General features: G+C 48.9%; 2 protein-coding genes across 2 annotated transcripts in view; both read left to right on the forward strand.

The window, feature by feature from the left end:
• Positions 1 to 5,475, forward strand: part of MYO1A (myosin IA) — an 18,775-nt gene extending 13,300 nt beyond the window's left edge. Inside the window, 6 exon segments of the mRNA XM_032645467.1 lie at positions 2,777 to 2,908; positions 3,533 to 3,639; positions 4,032 to 4,164; positions 4,279 to 4,431; positions 4,610 to 4,737; positions 5,013 to 5,475. Of these exon segments, the coding sequence (XP_032501358.1) occupies positions 2,777 to 2,908; positions 3,533 to 3,639; positions 4,032 to 4,164; positions 4,279 to 4,431; positions 4,610 to 4,737; positions 5,013 to 5,139 (780 nt within the window). The 3' untranslated portion in view covers positions 5,140 to 5,475.
• Positions 5,227 to 17,628, forward strand: TAC3 (tachykinin precursor 3). Its single transcript, XM_032645466.1, has 8 exons — positions 5,227 to 5,237; positions 10,385 to 10,476; positions 11,040 to 11,158; positions 13,910 to 14,018; positions 14,211 to 14,240; positions 14,732 to 14,785; positions 15,188 to 15,262; positions 17,339 to 17,628. The coding sequence occupies exons 3-7, from the start codon at positions 11,045 to 11,047 to the stop codon at positions 15,259 to 15,261; spliced, it is 381 nt and encodes a 126-aa protein (XP_032501357.1). The 5' UTR covers positions 5,227 to 5,237; positions 10,385 to 10,476; positions 11,040 to 11,044; the 3' UTR covers position 15,262; positions 17,339 to 17,628.
• Positions 17,629 to 24,385: the final 6,757 nt, after the last annotated feature.

The raw sequence follows: 24,385 nt of genomic DNA on the forward strand, positions 1-24,385 counted from the left end.
CATTGTGGTGGCTTCTCTTGTTGCAGAGCACGGGGCTCCACGCTTGTGGGATTCAATAACTGTGGCAAGCGGGCTCAGTAGTTGTGGTGCACGGGCTTAGTTGCTCCGCAGCATGTGGGATCTTCCTGGACCAGGGATCGAACTCGTGTCACCTGCATTGGCAGGTGGATTCTTAACCACTGCACCACCAGGGAAGTCCCGACCTTTTCTTTTTAAAAGCACAAAACCCTATATACTAAAATTGTATACATCAAGTATTGGTCCAATCTTATATCAATCTATTTACAATTAAACACCATGGTTTTCTTACCTAGGTTAGTTAAACATGCTCAGAAAATTGTTATTCAAAGTATGTGCTTTTTAAAAATAAAATATACTCTTTCCCTCATTTTATTGGTAAAAACTAAGGCCCAGAGAAGTTGAATAACTTGTAGGAGTTCCATAGCTGGTATGTGGTAGAGCTGGGATACAAGCTATTTGACTCTAGTTTTAACTACCACCTATGACTGTTCCCCTCCCCTTCCTGCCTCACCACTCCCAACACACTCACAGAGGCCTGGACAACCCAGGTATCCGTGGCTCTGGGTAGACCTGTGGGCAGGAGGGCTGCATAGGGAAAAGCAGAACTTTCTAGATCTAAAAAAACAAACAAAAAAGAATCTCCACATCAGTTGGAACATGGGGGATTATGGGATTATGGGACATGCTAAGGAATGTTTATTGAATTAAATCAAACCAGGCCAAGGACTGGGGACTCCAGGGTGATTAGACCAAGCCCACTAGATCTTTGTAGTGGAAGGTACAAAGAGCTTGGATTGTTCCTGGAGAGTTACAGCAATGTACTGTGTGTTCTGCCTTTTTCTATTTTAGTTTTTTAACCTAATATCTCAGTAAAAAGTTTTCACAAAAATTCCAAAAATTTGGAAGTGTTCAAGGTCAACTCATTTTCTATACCTTCAGTAATTCTATCCCATAAATAAACAGGGTGCTAGGTGCTCCCTGAGATATAAAGACTTAAGAGTCCTTGTTCTAGATTGGGGGAGACTAAACAGTCAGATGCCACGGGTGAAACTTGATTGGATCCTGGATCAGGAAAAATAAAAACAAAGTCAAAGAGTACATTTTTAAAGTTTATAAAGGACATTAGAAGAGATTTGCATATACATTACTGTTGGGTGAGTGTGTCCAATTAATGTTAATTTTCTTAGGTATGGTGATAGAATCATGGTTGTGTAGGAAAATATCCTGGTTCTTGGGCAATGCGTGCTTAAGCTTTAGAGGAAAATGTCATGATAACTGTAACCTACTTTAGGATGCTATAGTAGCCAAGATTTGTACATATGCATGTATTTATATACTTACATGCATTTGTATTTATGTGTGCGTGTGTTAGAAAGAGCACAAAGATAGGGTAAGATGTTAACATTATCAGCTGGTGAATTTAGGTGAGAAGTATATGTTATTCAGATGTTCATTGCAATGTTGTTTCAGCTTTCACTCAAATTTAAAAAATTTCAAAATAAAATAAGTTGTATTACATTTTAAAAAGTAAAAAGTAAAACCTTAAGTCAGTTTATGTCACTCTTCCTCTAAGACCCTCTAAAGGTGTTCCATTTCACCCCACATAAATCCAAATGTCCTTACCACAGCCTACAGTAAGGCCCTTCATGATCTCTCCTTGGCTAACCTACTCTCTGATCTTTTCTTCTCTTGCTCAATTTAGCCCAGTCACACTGGCTTTCCTTCTTGTCTGGAATATGCTACCACTCATTCCTGTCTCTGTTCTGCTTTTTTTTTGCATCATAGCGTATATAATTATTGGAAGCTACAGTCTATGTTTATTTGCTTGTGGGCTGTCTCCTTCTCCACCCACAGTAGAATGTAAACTCAGTGAGAAGAGACTTTGTTCACTCTGTTCACTGTTGTGTCCCCATACCTAGAACAGTGCCAGGCACAGAACAGATGCTCAATGATGTTGAATGGTGAAAAAACTCAGGACCTAGCATCCTGACTTCCAAAGACTCACCCTGTAGAAGAGGGAGATTTCCATGCAAATAACAGTAGTACAAAAACAAATGTATAGACAAAGTGCTATGGGGCTTCAAAGAAAGGAGAGACACCACTGGCCCGGGGAATCTGGGAGGGCTTTGAGCTGCATCTCAAAGGATAGGTAGAATCTGGGTCGGCAGAGTTGAGCTGAGAGCAGCGTGAGCTAGGGCACAGAGGGATAATGAGTGGGCTGGGCAGGGGCAAGTCAGGGAGTCCAGTCTGCTTGGTGTGCCAGGATTAGATAATGCAGGGGACCCTGTGACATGAGGTTGGGCTCTAAGTAGAGGCCTTTGAATGCCAGGTTGAGGTGTTGGCCTTGACTGAGCAGAGAGGAGGGAAGATTTGGCACCTGTCCAATAGCTAACACAGACAGTGGGGCAGCCATCTGTAGGCAATTATAAGCCTCGAGAATAGGAAGCCACAGAAGCAAAATATTAAGGCCAGTTTTCATATTGCTCCTCCCACCTCACCACCCTGTGTAGAAGGTATCCGCTTGGAACTACTCCTTCTCTCCCCTCCATCTCCCGATCACGCTTACTGCCCAACCTCAAGTCTGCATTCACACTGAAAGAGATCAGGAGGGGACTCCCTTCCATCTCCTCAGCTCCACTTGTTGCTTCTCCCTGTGGGTGGCCTTCTCCCTCAAAGTGGTGGGATCTGGGTGCCAGTTTGCCTGTCAGGAGGTCTTCTCGTCATCCCATTCCCAACGCCCCTGCTCCCAACCCAGGCACGGAAATTCCTCCTGGGGCTGAAGAACGATTTGCCTACCAACGTCTTGGACAAAAGGTGGCCAGCTGCCCCTTACAAGTACTTCAACACAGCTAACCACGAGCTTCAGAAGCTCTTCTACCAGTGGAAGGTAAGCGGGGCCTGGGCAGCCTCTCCTGGTGCTCGGGCAACTCCTCTCTCATTTGTCTTTTTTTTTTTCTTTTCTCCTTCTCCTGATTTTCCTCTTCTGCCTCCCTCTTCCACTTAATTTTTTTTTTTATTGTGGTAATACATAAAATTTACCATCTTAGCTATTTCTAAGTAAACAATTCAGTGGCGTTAAGCACATCCGCATTGTTGTGCAACCATCACCGCCATCTGTCTCCAGACTATTTTCCATCATCCCAGACTGAAACGCTGTACACATTAAGCAATAACTCCCCATTCCTCTGTCCCTCAGCCCCCAGAAAGTGTGATCTACTTTCTGTCTCTATGAATTTAACTATTCTAGGTACCTCATATAAGTGAACTCACGCCACATTTGTCCTTTGGCTTATTTCACTTAGCACAGAGTTCTTCTACTCAAGAGATACTTTTGAGCACCTGTCTGGGAGTAGGCCTTGTGCTGTGCTGTGGGCACACAGCCCTCCTGGGGCTTGTATTTGACTGTTTCCATCCCCTTCCCCCAGCATCCCTCAGTCCCCCTTCCCCTCCCCAGTGCTCCTCCAGCCCCTGCCCTCTCTGAAGTGTCCTCCTTCCCCGCCCCCTGTCACAGTGCAAGAAATTCCGGGATCAGCTGTCCCCGAAGCAGGTAGAGGTCCTAAGGGAGAAGCTCTGTGCCAGCGAACTGTTCAAGGGCAAGAAGGCTTCATACCCCCAGAGGTGAGTGCCTCCCAGACCCTGTGCAGTTTCATCAATAGCAAAGAGAAGATTCCCCAGGTGGAACAGAGCTGTGGTTCTCAAACTTTAGTGCGCCTCAGAGTCTCCTGGCAGACTGGATAACAGCCAGGTTGCGGCATGCCCTCCTCAGAGTTTCTGTTTTAGGAGGTCTGGGGTGGGGCCAAAGAATTTGCCTTTCTAACAAGGTCCTAGGGGATGCTGATGTCGGTCCTGGACCATGCTCTGAGAACCGCTGAGACACAGGGTACGGCGGAGGATGGGGGATGGAGCACGGGAGGACCAAGATGGAAACTCGGGGGGGGGGGAGGTACAAGGACCTTGGAGGTCGGAGGTAAGGACCTTATCTCCACTGCGTACCTCCCGTGTGTCCTCAGTGTCCCTATTCCATTCCACGGTGACTACATTGGGCTGCAAGGAAACCCCAAGCTACAGAAGCTGAAGGGCAGGGAGGAAGGGCCTGTTCTGGTGGCTGAGACTGTGATGAAGGTCAACCGTGGCAATGGCAAGGTGAAGGCCCATATCCTGAACTCCTCCCCCAGCCTGGTCCAGAGCCTCGGCTGGTAGCTGGAAGGGTGGGGATGCATCACAACCCTTCCTCACCCTTTCCTGTTCTGTCCCTAGACTTCCTCTCGAATTCTCCTTCTGACCAAGGGGCATGTGATTATCTCAGACACCAAGAATTCCCAGGCCAAGATTGTCATCACACTAAACAGTGTGGCCGGGGTGTCAGTCACCAGCTTCAAGGATGGGCTTTTTAGCTTGCATCTGAGTGAGGTATCAGAGCTGGGTGGGGGCAGGGCCCCAGACTGGAGAAGGTGGTGGGCATCACAGGGCTGGGGCGAGCTGGAGGCCATGGAGAGCAGACCTCTCACTCTGGGCCTTTGATATCTCCCAGGCTGCTCCTGAGGAGAAAAAAATGAATCCCTTCCCTGCTGTTTCTCTCCTTCCTAAGATATCATCAGTGGGCTCCAAGGGGGACTTCCTGCTGGTCAGTGAGCATGTGATTGAACTGCTGACCAAAATGTACCGGACTGTGCTGGATGCCACACAGAGGCAGCTTCCAGTCACCGTGACTGAGGAGTAAGGCCATGAGCTGGGGGTGAGGGATGGCTTGGGGCAGATGACCAAGCTGGCGGTCATTGTGACCGGGGAAATTTGTCCTGTCAGAAAGTGAAGCGTACTATGTCAGGTCAGGGCCACCCAAGTTCTCTGCGGCCTTGAATCTTCTGACATAGGGGGCTGGTGGGGGGATGTACTTGCCTCAAGAAGGGGAGGGGAAGCCACCGTGAAAAGACAGGAGTAGGGGTGAGGGGATGAGAGCACTAGCTTTGTCTTTCTGTCTGTTCCCCCTCCAGGTTCTCAGTGAGGTTCAAGGAGAGCAGCTTGGCTGTCAAGGTCATCCAGGGCCGTGGGGGCGGTGGGAATGGCAAGCTGAGCTGCAAGAAGAAGGGGAGTCGTTGCCTGGAGGTGACTGTGCAGTGAGGAGGTGCAGCAGTTTCTTCTTCCTGGACCAGCACCAGCCCTACTCCCACCCACCCACCTTCGTGGGAGGCTCCCGTGCCTGAGCCCTCTGATGGGAGGTGGGGCTCAGAGAGTGCAGAACCCTTGAAGAGGACCTTGCTTCTCCCAATCCTTTCCAGTCCTCTCTCCAAACTTAGCTTCCTCCCGCCCTCAGCCTCTTTGCCCACTAATAAAACAAGAGGCTTTGCGAACGTATGGTCATGTGGGTGGGTCCCTGTTCCCCCATCTTTTCACTGGCTTATACTTAGACCCTCCGCCCCCCTCCCTTTCCTCTCCTCAGGCTCCTTGGAGCCAGCTAATGCAGATAATAAGAATGAAAAAGAAGGGAAATTGTCTCCGGGCTCCTTGACCGGCTGAGCTCTGGCGGGGTTTGGAGAGACTGGGGTGGGGATGGGGCAGTCGGGGATGGGGCTCAGGTCGCAGGTGGCCAATGAGCTGATTCATTAAGTGTGTCCCTGGAGGGAAGAAGTGAGGATCCCTGTCTTGGCAGAAACTGGGATCCTTTGGAGATTTAGCCCGGAAAGAGGCCCAAGGCTGGAGGGCTTATGCGAGCTGAGGTGAGCTGGGGAATGCAGGGTCCCCGGCTCCATAGTCCCCTCCACCCCAAGCTCAGCACTGGGTTTTGTCACACCTGCCCCCTGACACCCCTTTCCTTTCCGTACGCCAGAGATGCCAGGCTGCTGCCAACAGTTATCTTACTAATCACTGCCCCACAGCTGGGGCCTGCAGCTGGTGGCACTTGACAGGGGGACACGCCCCCCCACCCGGACTCTCCCATCCGTATGACTGACCTCTTCCCTCTCGTCTTCATTTATTTTCCATGTGTCATCGTCATTATTTCTTTCTTGGTTTCCAACTGTCTCACACCATCTCGTTGTCCCCGTTGCTGTGGGCTCTGACTAATGTTAACATGTAAGAGTTTGTATAATGCTTTAAATATCGCCCTCCCCCACTTCCTTCATGGCTATTTCCTCATAGATTCTGTCTTGTCTAAGCCTCTCCCACTCTGCTCTCTACCTTTGGGGAACAAGCATCTCCTGGGTTTGCAGTAAAATGTAGACTGCGCTCTGTGCGAGAACACAAATGGCTGCCTTTTGTTTCTGTCTGGACGGCTCTGCCTCCTTTCGGACCTCTGCCTTCCCTGCCTCTTCCCTGTCTCCGCTGAGCTCATGGTGCCTTGAGGCTGGGGTCTCCCTCCACCTCAGCTTCCACTGGCAGGCAGCTCACTCCCCAGGTAGTCATGCTGGCGGGAGACCTGATTAGCTCATCCTCTGACTGCCGATTAATCTAGCCCTCAGAGCACAAGCCAGCCCCATGTTCTGGCACACCCTGCTCTGAGCTGAGATGGGGCCCAGGGAGGCAGCCCTTCCCAGTGGGTGAGGGGTTAGAGCTGCCGTGGGGAGCCGTGTCCAGAGTTGGGGCTCTGGCCACCCTTCCGCCACCCCCAACAGTTCCCCCGTCCTTTACTTCTCAGAACCAGGCCAAGAGGGGGGTGGTGACCAGAGCCTGACCGCCCCCGCTCTCGCCTCATCTGCTGCTCCCAGGGCCCAAATTGTCGTCACTTTCCCAGTGAAGTGTCTGGTCATTTTCAGAAGCAATTTCAGGAGAATATGCAGCTGCTGCTCCCTATCCTGCTTTTCCTTTCCCAGGGCTGAAGGCACTGTCAGCTCTCCGGGCTGGGAATGGTAGGAGCGGGGAGGGCCGGGGCCCCTGCTCTCTTTCCTGTCCTCCCCCCTGTCAGTCATGTGGATAGATGGTAGGCTGAGGGAGGTGTGGGGGGGTCCTCTCTTCTTTACTCTCCCATCTCTCCCTCCCTCCTCTTTCCTGTCTCTGCTTCTCTTCTCTTCTGGAGCTCAGGAGTGTGTGTTTTTGTACCCTGAAGCCTATAGGGGCTCAGTTTCCCCACCTGTGTTATAGGGCTTGAATTGGCTCCATCATGATGGGAGAAGCTGAAGTTCTGCTGCCCCCCCTGCTCACAGCCAGTCCAGCTCTCTCAAAGTCTAGGCTGTTTGAGCCTCTGAGGGGCACAAGACATCCTGGAGTCCCCTAACCCCCAAGAGGGGCCATTTGAGCATCTCACAGCACAAACCACTCTAGCTCAGCCCATTTCTTCCCCAGGCTCTGAGGGACTCTTCTCCTTGTGCTGTGGGTTGTCTCCCGACTGTGTCCTGGCCACAGGACTCGGCATCCTTCCATTCCTCACTGGTATCTCCACCCATTGTCACATATGGCCCAGCCCCCTCCACCAGCACCCCTCCAGGATGTTGAAGGGGTCCACGTGTCGCGCCCAAGCTGTGCATGTGGTGGACATATGCAGGCCAGCTCGCGCGCACAGGCACGTGCCCCACCTTGACCCCTGGGAATGGCCGATTAAAGCATCTCCGCTCAGTGTTGTACTGGCTTCACCCCCAACCTGCACCAGCAATAAAGAGGGGGGGGCTCCAGAGGGATGGTCTGCCAGGGATCCTGCTCCGCTAGGCCAGTGACAGTTAGTGTCTGAGGTGTGGCTCAAAGAGTAAGTGTTCAAGGGAAACACACCTAGGTTCTCTGTAGCTGCAGCACCTGCTTTACGTGTCATTTGCATATGATTTGTGGGCAAAGTGAAGCCCAGCCTGCCCTAGCCCTCTAAATCCTCCCTCCTTCATCACCTCTCTGACTTAGCATCAGCTCTTTCAAGTCTTTGCTAATCCCAGAGATCAAGAGGTGGTCAATTCTCCCTGCCATTCCCTTGCTCCCCCCATCCTTGGCTCCTGCCATCCTCTGTGAGATGCCTCATCATCAAAGGAGATTATTCATGACGGACCTTTGCTGAATCCTTGCTTCCCTAGTCCCAGGGCTTGGGGGCAGGGATGGATGGGTTGGTGGGGGAGGGAGGCTGATGTAGAGATGGGACCCAGGAGGCTTTTGTTCTTAGCCCTCAGTCTAACACATTCTTCCTACTGCACCCCCAATTTCCTCCAGCCTGCCCAGCTTGGACCTCCTTTTCCAGATTGGTGAGGGAGGAGAAGAGGAGGAGGTGGGAGGTGACCTGGTCCAATTAGGAATAGCATCAGAGCTTCCCAAAGGCATGAACAAGTCATGCCATTAACATGTAAACAGCCTTCCACTTCTACCTTTTATTCCACTAATGGCTCCCAACCCTGAGTCCTGGGCCATGGTTGCCCCACAGAGCCCTGTAATTAGCTGGGTAACGGGAAGCCTTTATTGAGGCCCCACTGGCCTCTCACATAATTAAGGGGCCTTGAGACCTAGCTGCTGCCCTCATTCGGGGATGAACATGGGGCCCCGTGAAGCCGGAATGACTTCTCAGTATGGCCCAAACCCCAGGGTGGGTAGGGTGGGGAGACAAACATTTCAGGACCCTAGCAGTGCTTGAGAGGCTCTGTGGAGGACCCACATTGTGGGCTGCAATGCAAGAAGCTGGACTCAGACTTGCTTTTTTGTTTTATAAATAAATTTTTATTGAGCACCTATTATATGCCAAGCACTATAGAGCTAGGAATCCAACAGTAAAGCGACAGAAGTCCTTGCCCTTATAATGCTGACATCCTGGTGGGATGTGGGGTAGACAGACCATAAGTAAAATTGTAGTATGTTTGATGTAATATATGAAGAAAAGAAATGAAGGGATATGGAGAATGGAGTGGTAGTAATTTTAAATAGGGTGATTGGGGAAGGTGCTTTTGAGCAGAAGTCTTTGTAGTAAATATGCAACAGAGCTATGATTCTCTTCCCAATCCCAAGATGTAGAAGAGTACAAGGTCCCAAATCTCCAGGTCTTTTGGAGAGGTGGACCCCCAACTCCCTCTGGGAGACTTAACTGTTCCCTTAGTGGTCAAAGTACAGACCAGTGCAGTAAAATGAAGGGGAAGTTTGGAGTGAGAAAAAACCTGAATTTGAGGCTGTTCTCCAATAGCTATATGTCCTAGAGCATGTGAACTGAATTTTCTGAGCCTCAGTTCTCTCATCTGAAAATAGGAATATTTCCTACTCACACGGTGGAGGTGATGAAAATCAGTTGGATTGCTCTCTGCCGAAGCGTCTTGCAAATGTTCAAATTCTGCACCCATTATAAATGCTAAGAGTGATGATTGCTCTGGAGCCGGCTTTCTCTTTCCCTCCCCTCGTCTCCTACAGCAGTATGTTTTTCTCTCTGGGTCTTTTCTCTCTGGATCTGGATCAGATCCTGACTCTGCCTCTCCCCTGGGATTCTCTTACCTTGGGTGTGAAGTGAGCAGAATAAGGCCCCTCGACTGTGGGGCATGAACTAGAGGCTTGAAAGTTCAGGGGAGAAGATGCCTGAGCTGTAGGGAGACAGATTAGAGTGGAAAAAAATGCAACTGTGAGGAGAAAAAGAAGCAGTTAAGAGATCAATGCTGGAGCGGAGGTGAGGGTAGGGGAAGAGCTCAGCCATGGTGCTCTGTCCCTCCTTTCAGAGATGACAGCAGGAAGGATAGAAGTCAGAACCCTGGAAGGATGCAACTACGTCAGGCTGATTCAGGGGTCAAGAGTGGGGTGGGAGGCCATGAGGAGAGGCTCTGGCATTGGGGAGGTGGAGGGGGGCAGACCCTGGAGTTTTCTGCATTCACTAGTGGGGAGAAGTACCAATCCTACTGGTCTGAGGACCAACGCGATGGGTCAGCTCCAGCCGGGAGGACAGAGGGAGAACTGAGGACTGGAGGGTGTGCCAGACTCACCTCTCAATCGTCAGGGACCTGAGCCTGCTCATCCTGGTGGTAGAAGGGCCAGAGCAGCACCTGGCGGAAGTTGTTTTGGCCAGGCAGTTGAGGCTGGAAGTTTAAAGGGCAAAGAGCTGGTGGGTGGACAAGGAGGAGAAAGAGCCCAGGGACCGCACCTGTTGAGTAGGCTCCGGCATGGAAATTTTGTGACAAACCGTACGCAACATCCTCCCTTAGCATGCACAGCTCAGGGGCTATTGGACTGTGGGCTGCTGGATAACCGCCGTTCACTGCTGGGTCTGTGGGGTGTGTGTGTGTGTGTGTGTGTGTGTGTGTGTGTGGCTGCAGCCTATATCCCTCTTCCCCCCACCAGCCTCCCCCTCCCCTCCAGCCACCCTGGGATTGGTGATTCTCAGCCCCTCCCCCGGCTCCCCCAGACCCTCCCAGAGCCTTTATCTGGGAGCTGGGCCGGAGCTCCTGCCACATTCCCCAAGCCCCTCCACTCCCTGTTTCTCTCTTCACGGCAGCACCAGCAGAGTGTGTGGGGAGCGGATAGTGCTCCCGGCCAGCTCCCTGATCCTGCCGGACCATCTGCCCCAGGCTCAGAGCTGCTCCACAGGTAGGCACAAGCGGCAGAATGTTGGATGGACAGGAGCTGGCACCAAAGGACAGGGGCAGAGTCAGGAGGGAATACAGGTGGCAGCCTTTGATGGGGGAGCAGGATACTGGGAAGGTGAAGAGGAGTCAATGGGGGTTGATGTAGTGTTTGGAGCCTGTGGGTACAGACTGATTCTTCCTATATTAGAAAGTTTTTGCCTAAGTCTTGGGGTACCTAGGGCTGGAAAATAGCACCCAGGATCCCTCCTCAAGCCGACTAAGGAAATAGACCCATGCACGTCCTATAAATCTATTATCTTCCCTGGGAGGCTAGAGTCCCCCACATTATTGCGCCATTGCTCATTGCCAGGTGCATATCCTGGGGAAATATGTGGTGGGGGAGCAGGGAAACTGAGCGCCTCCCAGCTCAGAGACTCTCCCAGACTAAGGCTTGGGCGGGAGAGTTGGGGGCTGGGGAAGCAGGGTCAAGCCAGGCTGCTAGTCATGAATGTCTCCCATGTTTGCACCTGTGTTGTGTCCTCCTCCTCCTTGCCTTCCCTCTGTCCTGTCCGTCTGCACTCCTAGGCATCATGAGAAGTGCCCTGCTGTTTGCAGTAATCCTGGCCCTCAGCTTGGCTCGGAGTTTGGGGGCAGTGTGTGAGGAGTCACAGGAACAGGTGGTGCCTGGTGGGAGCCACAGCAAGGTAAGGCACCCACTCTGGCTCACCCAGCCTGGCCTCATAAGGCTGCACTCTGCCTGTCCCACCGTGGTAGGGAGGAAGGTGGGACGGGCGGGTTGGGAGTTACCCATCAGAGGGTTGGACAGCCCAGCCTCTCCAGTGGCCTCATGTTCTCCCAGTATGTCTGTCAGTGTCTCTGTCCCTCTGCATGTCTTTGATACCTTGTACATAAAATGTGCGGCACTAATATGTTGTTTGGTTGGTTGATTGTGTGGTGACCTGGTGATTGGGTGGTACTATGAGGGGTAGGGTAGTGTTGTCTCAGGTTCCCTATGGTCCAGCTCAGGTTCTGTCCCTTTGCAGGGGGGCAGATCCTCCCCACTTCCTGGATGGTATGAAACACAGTCAGAACTTCTCTCCCCAATAGTCATTTGTGTGCTCTTTTACCTATCAGCTATATGTATTTTTTTTTTCAAAATTCAAATAAATTCCCTTATCCCCTGCTCATCCACCCCCAATAACATCAGGTGCTCCTAACATTCCAACCCTTTCTTCCCTCCTCTCCCATGTCCCCCTCTAGTCTCTGCTTAGTCAAGATAGGAAAAGACCCCACAAAACAGGTTGGGCCCCAATTTCCAAAGTTCATCTAAGAAAAAGAGTAGATGTCAGGGTAGGGGTACTGGGGGAGAGCAGGGAGGAAGTCTTCTCAAGGTTTTGACAAGACAGCAGTTACATTGGTACGAATGTTTTTAAGATGATTACATGTGGAACTTACTACATATTCAGTGTGTGAAGTCTAACTGCCTCTCCAGCTCAGATCTGTTTAGCATCTCGTTACAGGAGGTGCGCAGAGTATTTGAACAATTTGGGGAAGTGGCTGCGTGGGAAGTTGTGGGCTGGGCAAAGAGAGAGATCACCAGCCTTCATCCAGCTGGTGAGGTATCCTAAGGTATGATAGGTTGGCATCCTTGCAGTAGTTGCACCAGCTCCAAACGACCAGAACCAGTTCAAAAAACACACAGCGAGGGGCTTCCCTGGTGGCGCAGTGGTTGGGGGTCTGCCTGCTGGTGCGGGGGACGTGGGTTCGGGCCCTGGTCTGGGAGGATCCCACATGCCGCGGGGCGAGTGGGCCCCTGGGCCACGGCTGCTGAGCCTGCGCGTCTGGAGCCTGTGCTCCGCGGCAGGGGAGGCCGCGGGGGTGGGAGGCCCGCGCGCCGCGATGGAGAGTGGCCCCCGCTTGCCACAGCTAGAGAGGGCCCTCGCGCGGAAATGAAGACCCAACACAGCAAAAATAAATATAAATAAATTAATGAACTCCTACCCCCAACATCTTCTTAAAAAAAAAAAAAAAAAAAAAAAAAAACACACAGCGAGTGCCAAATATGGGCTGGACACTGTGTTTGGAGCCCAAAGTTCCAGCTGGAGACAGTCAGAATATCTGGGTCTGTTCCTCTGAGACAAACTTACTTTGAGACCTTGCCCCTCTTGGTCAACAAAATAGAGATTGCCATCCTGCCCCTTCTCCCTGCAGGTCCGAGAGGATGAGGGAAATTGGGACGGAACGGGAGTAGGATGTATGTGTGCCTGGGCAGCCAGGTTGGCACGTGTGTGGGTGCATCCTGGGTAAATGCCCATCTGCGTGTGCTCAGCCGCCCAAGGACCCCTAGGCTCTGGAGAGAGAGGAACCGCTGAGATTCAAGGTGAAAATCTCCAAACATGATCAATTGTCATTATCTCTCTGCAGCCGCAATAAACTGGGTGTGTGATGTGTGCCCACCAACCATCCTGCCTTGCCCAAGTTGCTAAAAAAGAAAAACCACCAAGATGAGAAAGAACCCCTGTTTGGCAGCAGGTCTAGAATGGGGTTCATCTGTGGAGGGGAAGAAGAGGCTTCATCCTGAGCATGCTGCCCGCGTGAAATTCTAAATCCAGGGGAGAGAGGGGAGAGGGGGACAAAAACAGAGGCAGAAACCTGATGGAGAAGAAAAGAGAGGGCGAGGTGGTGGGAAACGCAGGGAGAGAAACATCCACGGACACAGTGCAGAGTGGGGGCAATTTCAGGATTGCTGGCGGCCCTGACTGCCTACCCCCACCTGTCCCCAGGACCGAGTCCTGTCTGTGACTCAATCATGGAGCACAGACCAGAGGACACTAGCTCTGTCTGATGAGCCTTTCTTGTGAGTGCGGGAATTCCTGGCTCATTCACTTAGTGCGGAAACCACATGGTTGGTCAAACGGGTTCCGGGTGTGCCAGGGAGAAAAGAACCAATGGCTCTTCTCACTGAGAGGTGGCAGGAGCTGGGAGGGGGCCCCAAGGGTCAGTACCCTTTGAGCTTGGGATATGGCATGACCAACTCCCAGCTTTCTGGGGACTGTCCCATCTTGAACACTGAAAGCCCCACATACCTGGGCAAACCGGGACAGTTGGTCGGCCTACAGGGATGCCCAATGTGTTCCCTTTACATGCGCTTCCCAAACCTTGCTGTGCCTATGAGTCACCTGGGGGCCTGGTTAAGATGCAGATTCTGTCTCAGTAGGTCTGGCGTAGACCAAGATTATGTATTTTTAACAAGCTCCCAGCGGCGATGCTGCTGGTCCATGGACCACACTTTGAGAGCCTACTTCGCTTCTACTGTAAAACCAGAGGAAATCCTGAAAGAAATAGGATGTTAAGTTCAGCTGTGATGAGCTCAAGAGGAGGCCATTTCTTGTGGGGAAAGAGTGAGTGGATTGGGTGTGAGCCTCCTCCTCAGCCCTCTTTGTTTCTCTCCCCAGAAGGACTCGAATCTCTACCAGCTGCCCCCGTCGTTGCTCCGGAGACTCTATGACAGCCGCTCAGTCTCCCTAGATGGATTGCTCAAAATGCTGAGCAAGGCTAGCGTGGGTAGGAAGCAGCCCCGGGCAGAGGGGCGTGTGGGGCAGGATTCTGAAGATTAAATAGGCCTGGGAGACCCCTTCGCGTGGGAAGGAGACTGGAGATGGCTTAGTGAATTATTGAGGGCTGTGATCTGAACCCCCTCTAATCATCACTTAGCAGATTCCTTTCCCCAGTTACATGCCTGTTCTTGCTTCACAGGTCCTAAGGAGTCGTCACTTCCCCAGAAACGTGAGTAGCCTCTTCGCTCTCCTGATCTCTGCTGACCACTTGCCTAGAGCTCCATGGGCACAGGGCACAGTGACTATTTCGGCTGGCCCCGGCTCAGCTGGCGCAAACAGCATGCCAGCTGCAACTGCTCAGCCAGCCTTTCCTGAATGGGAGAGGCCGCTGAGAGCCAGAGGAAGCAGGTGTGCGGGGCACGGTGGAGTCTCCCTCCACTGGTAGGTTAGTGGGAACTAAGAGGATCTCTTGGTGGCTGTGAAGATTCTAAGCCAGGTACCTGTTGGGTGGGAGAATTTCAGAGAGTTCTCGAAATGTGGGGGAGGGAGAGGTAGACAGAGAGGGTGGGCCTAGGGGACAGCCTGCTAACTGCGGGGAGTAAGCTGTGGTGAGACACTGAAACAGAGACCAGAAGCCCAGCCTCAGAAGTCTTGACACGTCTGGGGAAATGTATCAGCCCCTCACTATCACCACTGAAAATGTTGGCCCTGTTTCTGCAGGTGGCATGCATGACTTCTTCGTGGGTCTCATGGGCAAGAGGAACATCCAGCCAGGTAGGAAAATGTGGAGGTCGGTGGAAGGGCTAGGGTGCTGGCAAAGATGTAGCAGAAGTCAGCTGCTTCATATTTCTCACCAGAGGGAAAGACAGGACTTTTCTTAGCTACAGTGAGGGTTCCTCTGCCCCTTCTACCCAATCGGCTTGGGTCCACAGTCCAGCCCTCCCCGGGAGCACAGGACGGAGACCTTTATAAGGTAGTTCTGCTGTAGCTGGCAGGGGGTCAGGCAAGCTCTGCTTCTCCCCCGCCCCCCGCCCCCATCTCCCAAACAGAGCATCCGTCTACTTCCCAACTCTGTCTTCCAAAGCTGTCCTTCATAGCCAGCCCTTTGCTATTGGGTCAGGGTGAAGGTCATATGCAGAAAAATCCCTCCTAACTACGCTGTTTACTTCACCACAGACAATCCTATTGATGTGAACCAAGAGAACGTCCCCAGCTTTGGCACCTTCAAGTATCCCTCCAATGTGGAATGAAGTAAGTACTTAGAGAGAGGAGAGGGGACTGTGTGTGTGTATGTGGGGGGAGTAGGTTGCCAGAGGAGCATTGGAGCATTTCCTCTGATGCTATGTGTATTAATGCTCATAATTAATGGCCTAAATACACTACCAGTGCCTGACACTTAGAAGTGTGTGCTTGCCTGTGATCACACACACACACACACACACACACACACCCTGTTTCTTATCTCTTTCCAGTCTCATGGATCCCTGCTTATGGCTGAGTGGTAGGAAATGGCAAGGGAGGGGTTTCCCCTGGGGTTTCTTTGATGAGCAGCTTCTCTTGTTTGGACTCCATTCTTGTGACTTGTGCAAAAGGTGGAGAGACCATCATCTGATAATTACAGGTACCACATCTATTCACAGGTGAAGCATTTTGCTTCCCAGGCAGGCTGAAACCATTCAGATCATTCAGAATCTCAGGTTACCGGGTCCACTATATAGTTATTTGCAAGGGTGATTTAGCAAGAAATGCAACAAACTCTGAAATCTAATGGGGAGTAGCTGGAAACTATATCTTAATCGCTCTGTGCAGTGTAATGAATATGAGCATGGCCTGAGTTCGAATCCTGCCACTCACTAGCTGTGTCCCTTGGCCAGGTTACAAAACCCTTCTGTGCCTCAATTTCCTCATCTGAACAACAGGGGTCATAGTATTACCTTGCAGGGCTGTGGTTTTGAGTCTAGGTAAAGTGTTCAGAACAGTGCCTGGCACACAGTGCTGCGTGTTGGCTTTATTGTGACTGTAGTCTGGGAAGTGTGGGGAAGGTCCCAGTCTTGACCCTGGCGGGCTCCGGTCTGTCTGCCTGGAACTGTCTGGGCTGGACCCTGGGCCCGAGTGGGCTGACAGCTCTTCCACTTGGTATGCAAGTGTGAGTCCCCCGGGGAAGTGTCTTGTCAAAACACGGAACCGTCTGCCTCGACACCATCTTCCCACACACAGCAATAGCAGCTCACTGATGGCTTTCTTTGCACTGGCTTCCACTGAAGGTGTCGGGAGGAAAGGAGAGGGATCAGGAAGGCTCAGTCTTCACAGAGACTCCTGCCCCTCTCTCTGTGGCCCTGTTACCCACACTCATTGGTCTCCAGGGAGCCCCAAGGACCAGGAGCAGGCTCTCAATGAAACTGCCTGTGTGTGACTCCCCGGGCCCAGAGGCCGGGTCTGGCCCCCCATTCAGTGTTGGGTGAGAGGGTACAAAAAGCCGTAATAACCGTAACTCACTGATTGCATGGTACTTACTGTATCATTTTGCTCTCATTAGATTGTTATTTCAGTCCTGCTGACGGTCAGATAATTATACGGGCGGCTATATCTGGATGATACGCACTCCCCAGCATTATGCATCAACCATAAACATAACTACAGTGCAATTTTGCCATAGTATTTTATACAAATGGCAGAGACAAGTGCATCGTGGAAATCTACTTTTAATGCTTTCTGGTGAACGTAGGCTCTTTCAGAGGGACCAGGCCCATAATTGCAGCCCTCATAATCTCACCACTGATGGTGCATTCTCAACCTGTTAGGTGCTGGGAAGAATAGACACTTAGGTCCCTGGGGGCTGGCATTTAAAGGAGGTTAGATGAGATGGATCAACACAGATCATTGTGCCATCTTATCTCATTCATGTGAAACTGCTGAAAAAAGAAGTGATCCCTGGGCCTGTCCTTCCTCTGGGAGGTTTCTGGAAAGAGGAGGAGGGACTGAGTGAGGCCAGGGGAGCATTAGTGCCAGGGTGCATTGGACAGGGCTGTGTGTATGCCTGGCTCATAGGGATGCCAGGATGCTATGAACTTTGCCAGTACTTCTTTCTGCATGGGCCCCTCAGACCATAGCGTGATAAACATGGAAGCTGGGAAGACGCATGCACCTGTGGCTAGGAGACTACGGTCCTCTAGTTCAAAGGCTACAGGGATAGCTGAGGGTTAAGACTTCCATTCTCTCTACTTCTCCCTTACAGATGCCCCTCCCTTTCTCCCCCACCTCCCCAGTGGGTGGTTGGTGGGAGTTTTACAGGACAGAGATGTGATTTCTTCTTTTTTTGGTCCTCAGCACTCCACTTCTGGACTCCTGGGCTGCATCGTGAAGACACCTGTCACCCTCTCCCAATCCCCAGGTGCACGCACTCCTATTTCCCTTCCTCTCCCACATCCTTGTAACACTCCTGGGCTTTGACCCCTTCTCCAACCCTCTACCCCACCCGCTGTAGAAACTGCCTAGTGAGCCCCCCCAGTCCCTGCAGGCATTGACTATAGATTGCCCTGGAGTTTCTGTAGCATCCTAAAAATATGATGTCTCTCTCCACGCCTCAACAATAAAGGATTTTTACATATTATGACCTAGAGTGATGTATTTGGTTGGTGGGTTGGTGGGTGGGTTTTCCTCTTTCTTGACTCTTGCAGCTACATCACACACACATACACAAATATATATATATGATACACACACATATATCATATATAAATGGAAGTATCTTTATTTTGTACACATATTGGTTTCCCCAACAGTGTCTTACTCCTTGCTTCATACAATTAGTATCAGAAGATTTATTTAGTGATTAAAAGAAGAAATGAATTTGGAAGATGGTTTCTAGCACTCAAAGACTTTCGCAGACCAGATTTAGATAAAGAAGTACAGATATTCTGAATGGCTTGTCTGTATTTCCAGGATGGGCCTGGGAGACATCAGTCCCTGAATCCTACTCAAAGAAGAGAAGTGGGGTCAAGGCTGTGCGAAGATCCAGCCCAGAGGAGGGTGCATCCAAGTACTGTACTGTTTTTCTGTCGCCGAATATTGAACTTGGATCCCGCAACAGGTCGTGTGGATAAGATGGTGATCCGTAAACAGAGTTTACACTGTAGCAGGGCTTTAGACAAGAAAACAGCACTTGATCTTGCTAGGGTGGGGCATAGACAGGGAAGTTACTATAGGGGCTGAGAAAGAAGAGAGCAGATCTTTTTAGTGTTAACTGGCCACCTTAGTGGCCAGTTATAAAGGGAAAACATTTATTTCCTACTCTTCTGTGATGCAACTCTTACCAGCCCCTGTAATGCTGGTCTAGTAGTCTGCAGTGTACATAAGGCACTTAAATGAGGTGTGTGTGGGTGTCTTTTATTAATCTGATGTGCTAACTATCACAGCCCACTGATCCCAAGGGGAGTTCTGTACCCTAATGGAACAGCCTGGGAAGTCCTCAGGCTCCCTGTCTTAGCCCCGTGTAGGGGACTTGGCCATGGCCCTGAACCACCCTGATACAAAGTCGACACTCAGTTCTCCCAAGGCTGTGTAAAGTCAGGGCCATGGAGCCAGAGACCAGTTCCTGCAGGTCCTTCACCCCAGTGAAAGTGCTCTCTTCCCAGAACCTGACTGGGGCAACTTTGGACCCACAGCTCTATGGTGCGGGCGCTCACCTCAGTATCTCTGGTGTCAGGTTTATTGCTAGAGGTCAAAGAATACCCTCACCCCAAATCCTCAAGCCTTTTCCCAACGCGTTATATTGTTGGCTTTTCAAAATGATCTACCTAGCCAGTTTAAAAGTGGGGTAATTTTGCAGAGTCTGGGGAATTTATTTGGGTCATGAAAGCTTCACGAGGTGGTTCTGTTCTTGCTAAGTAGGAGCATAAGTGTAGAAAGGTTGCTCTCTGGTGGGACTAATGAAAATTGCAGTACTGGGCATTCCAGGCAAAATGAAGACAAACTTTAAATTGTATTTCTGTTTTTGTGCTTGGAGAATGTGTGAAGGAATCCTGGCCTTCTTCTTCCTGTTGTAAAGATGTTGATGCCTAAGGGGACCTGGTCAAAAAGACCTTGGGCTGAATTCCTGGCCCTTCTCCATTTAGCTTTGCATATGTGTGCTATTGTTATTACACGATGATTTACTTTAAAGACTTCGGTATTAAAGGTTCTAGACCCAATTCAGTGTGTGGAGGGGGAGATTTCCCACACCAACAAGCAGTGCTCCAACATTATCTACCTGGAGATAGTATCAGATTCCACAGGTTGAGGGCTCAGTCCTACAAGACGTCCCCCACCCCCACCCCTCCTTCAGATGTCAATCTTAAGCCCAGGTTGTTAACTCTCTACAGGTTGGAGGTTCCCACAACCCTCTCCTTGAGTTCCATGAATTTGCTAGTGTGGTTCACAGAACTCAGGAAACCTGTTTACTCACTAGATCACCAGTTTATTATAAAAGGATATAACTTAGGAACACCAGGTGGAAGAGATGCATAAGGCAAGGCATGGGGAATGGGGTGTGGAGCTTCCATGCTCTCTCTGAGCATGCCACCCTCCTCTCCTTGAATCTCTACATTTTCACCAACCTGGAAGCTCTCCAAATCCAGTTCCTTTAGGATTTTATGGAAGCTTTATTACATAGGTATGATTGATTAAACCATTGACCAACGATAATTGATTCAACCTCCAGGCCCTCTTCCCTCCCTGGAGGTCAGGGGCTTAGGAATGAAAGTTCCAACCTTTTAATCATAAAGTTGCTTCTCCTGGAGACCAGTCCCCATCTTTAGGTGCAGTCCCAAAGTCACTCGATAGCATAACAAAAGATATCTTTATGGCTCTCATCACTTAGGAAATTCCAAGTGTTTTAGGAGTTCTGTGCTAGAAATGGGGGTAATGACCATATATATATTTTATTATAAATCACAATATCACAAGTATAAAGAGTATAAACTTTAATCTATACCTTTAGGGGGTTTGTTAACAACTCAACGGGAAGTGTAGGCATGGTCCCTGAAAACTCTTTTGAGTTCTGTGTCTCTCTCGTTGTTTCCAAGGGCTGTGAGTAAGTTCCTCTCAGCTCTGAGCTCCACTCTCTGTGTCAAGCTTCTGATCTAATTGACTTTCCAATCTGGCACAGGTCAGCTTGAGCTACCAGATGATTCCATCCAGAACCCAATCCCCTAGCCCTTGGTTCAGACCACAATTCCCCCACTTGAGCAGAAAATCCCAGCTGCTGGTTGGTACCCAGATTCCACACAGGGAACTGCTGGTGGTTTGGTCTGCAGTTTCATATTTGTTTGGAATCCTTCCCCAGATTCCATGTTGGGAACTGCTGGTGGCAGCTGCAGCTCCTCATTTGTTTGGAATCAGTCTGCAATCCCCATTGTTTGGGGTCTGCTGGTTCAATCTTTTTTCCAGTCCCCAGTTCCATGGGAATTGTTGGTGGTGCACACAGGGACTTTCCTTGGCCAAGCTGCGGTAACATCTCTTGGTTACTGCTGGTGTGTTAAGATGCACATGTTTGTTTGTCTCGCTTAGTGTAGATAAAGGCTATTGTTAATGGGAATCTTGGAAGCCATAAAGTTACAAAAATTGATGAGCACTTAAAAGCCGTTAGAAAAAAATAAAACAAAACAACAAAAAAAACTGTTAGAGTGCTCACCTAACCAAAAGACTCCCATGTTAGGATAATTTGGTCATAGAATGGGTTAGATTGATGCCAACCTCAATAAAATTTCCATGCAACGAGGTACACTTGTAAAACACCACACAATCTCCAACCCAGTGGCACATCCCTCTTAGGTATTAGTTTGGCTCCAAGAGACCCAAAATCTTAGCTAAAAATATAACAGGATCCTTAAGCTCCAAAGAGTCAAGCATGCCACCTTCTGGCATACCTGCCTATTTTATGTCTAAGAACGATGGTTCCAGAAGCTATAAATATCTACAAAAATGGCAAAATCTTACTAAAAACACAAAAGGTATCTAGAACAACACCTAGGCCTCCCCTATTACATCCTCCTAGGTGTCCATCATCAAAATGCTGCCCCAAGGATTGATGTTCAGTTGTAATCAATGGAAACACTGGAAAAGAGATTGTTCTTAAAGGCCTTATGCAAATTCTTCAACATTAGCTGCAAAAGTACGTCATTTTCAAGAAAATTCATGGAAAGGACTTTGGTAAGTACAGGTTTATGATAACTTTAAGAGCATATAACTGAACAAGGTAAGAATTTCCAGAACTAATGGAAAAACTGGATTCAAGCAGAACAAGTATTACTTACATGGGACTGAATAAATGAGGAGAAGAATTAAAAATTTTATGACTTTTTTGTTTGCAACATTGCTGGTCCCTTAATGTTTTGTTTTTCTAAATTTAAGAAAACCTTTTTTTTCTTAAGCTATCTATGATTTACAGCAATTTGGTAACATATACCTTTGTAAACAAAGATGAAACATGTACTTTTTCTCCCTACCTGATCCTGTCAGAATTCAGAAACTCTTGAGTATTCTTCTCAGGGCAATATGATTAGTTATTTGCATAAGTCCAATAAAAATCTGCTCTCCTTGTAACAGGATGCAATTGGAAATGCTGGCTACATTATCAAGGCTTTGACTGAAATGTCATTGTTAAGAGAAATGTGCATAGACTCAGATATGACTAGGTAGCTTTAAGGAACTAAGGTTGACTTTATAAGGCCAGTAAAGCCCCTTGGAAAAATTGGCTTGGTACTCTACTTACAGGGTTCCTGGCAGTCTTACCATGTAAGTAAGGAAGGTCATTTCCCAGCAGGTCCAGGAACCCCAGGATATTTTCAGGACCTTGAGAAGAGGAGAATTCACCCAAACTACACGTTTTTCAGGTAAAATCTAATGGCAGTCCTTGGCTTGGCTTCCTGGCTTCAGAGGCTTTTAAGAGTTCAATCTGAAACTCCTAGTAAAGCAGTCTTAAAAAAGAGCTTATATGGTCAATCACTACTCTTGTTGCACTTATGTAACTAATCAGGCCAAGTTAAATTCAAACAAATTGTTGTGTTATCTTTGGGGGGAAATGGGGTGATTGTAGAGAGAAAAATTATGTTTTAACCTTTGTAAATATTAGATTCTAATTCTGTTAATTATCTTTGAGGTTTTGTAATATACTTGAAAACTAAACTAGATCCTGAATTCTTCTAGTTTCCTCAAATATCTGGCTACAACTCTCCAAACTAATGTTTCCAATTTTCTCCCACCCTTCTAATTTGGAATCACTAATAACCTAATAATCACTAATAATCACTAATAGAATGCCCTTGAAACTCCTTGGAAGGGACTATACCAGGTCTTACCCGGATGGCAGCCAAACTTCAGGAACTTGAACGTTGGGTCCACAGCTCCTAATTAAAAAGGGCTCCTTCTGATTTTAGGAACTGCACGCCAGCTGGAGACCTCAAAATCAAACTGACAAAGAAGAGGGGTAGCTGACATTGATGTAAACTTCTTCCACCCAAGACATCAGATCAAGACTTCCTACTTTAACTAAACTTGAAACCCTTACTTCTTTTCTTTCTTTCCTTTACTCTGTCATTGGTCTGGAAAGATGACACCATCATCCATATGTCCCAGGCCATTGCTAAGGGGGATAACATTTCAGACTGCTGGTTTTGTCATAAAAACTCTGATCTGACCATTAATAGTGCCACCTTAGCAGAATTGGTTTGTGCTCTGACAGAATTAATCTTTGTCTGTGGTGGTTGTCATTCTCCTTGGGCCTAGGAATGCCTGGATGGCTAGTGCATAACTGGGCAATGCCTTTTAGGTTATGTAACTGTGCCCCTGACTGTTCACAGACAAACTGAGACACCTTATTGGGTCAACTTCCCTGAATTTACATCATCAAATTAGAAAGGACCTACCAGGAGGCTTTCGTGATTCAGGATTTGCTTCCTTTGGCAGGTCCCTCTACTCCTGGTTAGGAGTGAGTACAGATGAGGTTGTGATCAGAAATCTCTCCTTAACTCTTAAAGATTCTCCTGAATGTGCTGCTAAACTAATGCCTGCCCAACAAAAATCCTTAGACTCTCCAGCCAAAGTTGTTCTTGATTTTCTTTTAGCTGAACAAGGAGGTATCTGTGCTGTGGCCACCACCACCCACTGTACCTAAATGAACACTTCTGGGGAAGTTGAAACTCAGCTGCATAAGATTACTGAACAAGCCACTTGGCTTAAAAAGGTGACTCCTCTAATGGGGTCTTTCTTTGACTTGTTTGATTTTGATTGCTTTGGGTCTTGGGGACCATGGCTCTGAAGTGCACTCTAGACATTGGGAATTGTCCTGCTTATAATCGTTATAGTAGTCTCCTTGTGCCCTGTATTCTCTCTCTTTTTTAAAAAAATAAATTTATTTATTTATGGCTGTGTTGGGTGTTCGTTGCTTGCACGCAGGCTTTCTCTAGTTGCGGTGAGTGGGGGCTGCTCTTCCTTGCTGTGTGCAGGTTCCTCATTGCAGTGGCTTCTCTTGCAGCAGAGCATGGGCTCTAGGCACACAGGCTTCAGTAGTTGTGGCTCACGGGCTCTAGAGCACAGGCTCAGTAGTTGTGGCGCTCAGGCTTAGTTGCTCTGCAGCACGTGGGATCTTCCCGGACCAGGGTTCGAACCCGTGTGTCCTGCATTGGCAGGCGGATTCTTAACCACTGCGCCACCAAGGAAGCCTCCTGTATTCTCTTAAAGGCTTTAAATGCATGTTGTCAGTTGCTAACCACCAAGCAAATGATCTCCCTAAGACTGGAACACCAAAAAGGGAATAAAAAATATGACCAACTAAAAAACTGTGAGCCTGAAGTCGTGACCTGTGAATACCACAGAGATTCAGTCAAAAAACCTTCATGACCTGTGAATGTCACAGTAAAAGCTGTGATGAGAACTTCAGACTGATCGCTGGTAATGGTGCCAATGCCTTAAATTTTGATCACATCTCTCAGTTAAACTCAGGTAGTTTCAGTTTGATAACAATTCTTGGGCAGGAGCATCTGGGGAGAAGATTTGGAGGGTAACTGCTGCACTGAAGGAGAAGGGTGGGTGGAAGCAGAGAAACTGAGCTGAAAACGAGTTAGGGAAGTAGGGGAGGAAAAATAATTCTCCCTCACCCTTTGAGGTTCCTAGCTGAGTAAATAATAAAAGATTAAAAGGAAAAAAGAAACAGAAGTTTAACAACCATGTATACTTCCTGTATACATGGGAGATACCCAGGAAAACTAAGAGGTTTCTAGACATTTAGTAACTCTTCTCTTCCTGGTACAGAGAGGTACCTTACAAATGGACATTTCCCTTATAAATGTAAATATCTTTTACAAAAGCGTAACTTCTACTCACTTTTCAGAGCTTCTC

This window comes from Phocoena sinus, chromosome 10, assembly GCF_008692025.1.
Source record: "Phocoena sinus isolate mPhoSin1 chromosome 10, mPhoSin1.pri, whole genome shotgun sequence".
NCBI classification, from domain to species: domain Eukaryota; kingdom Metazoa; phylum Chordata; class Mammalia; order Artiodactyla; family Phocoenidae; genus Phocoena; species Phocoena sinus.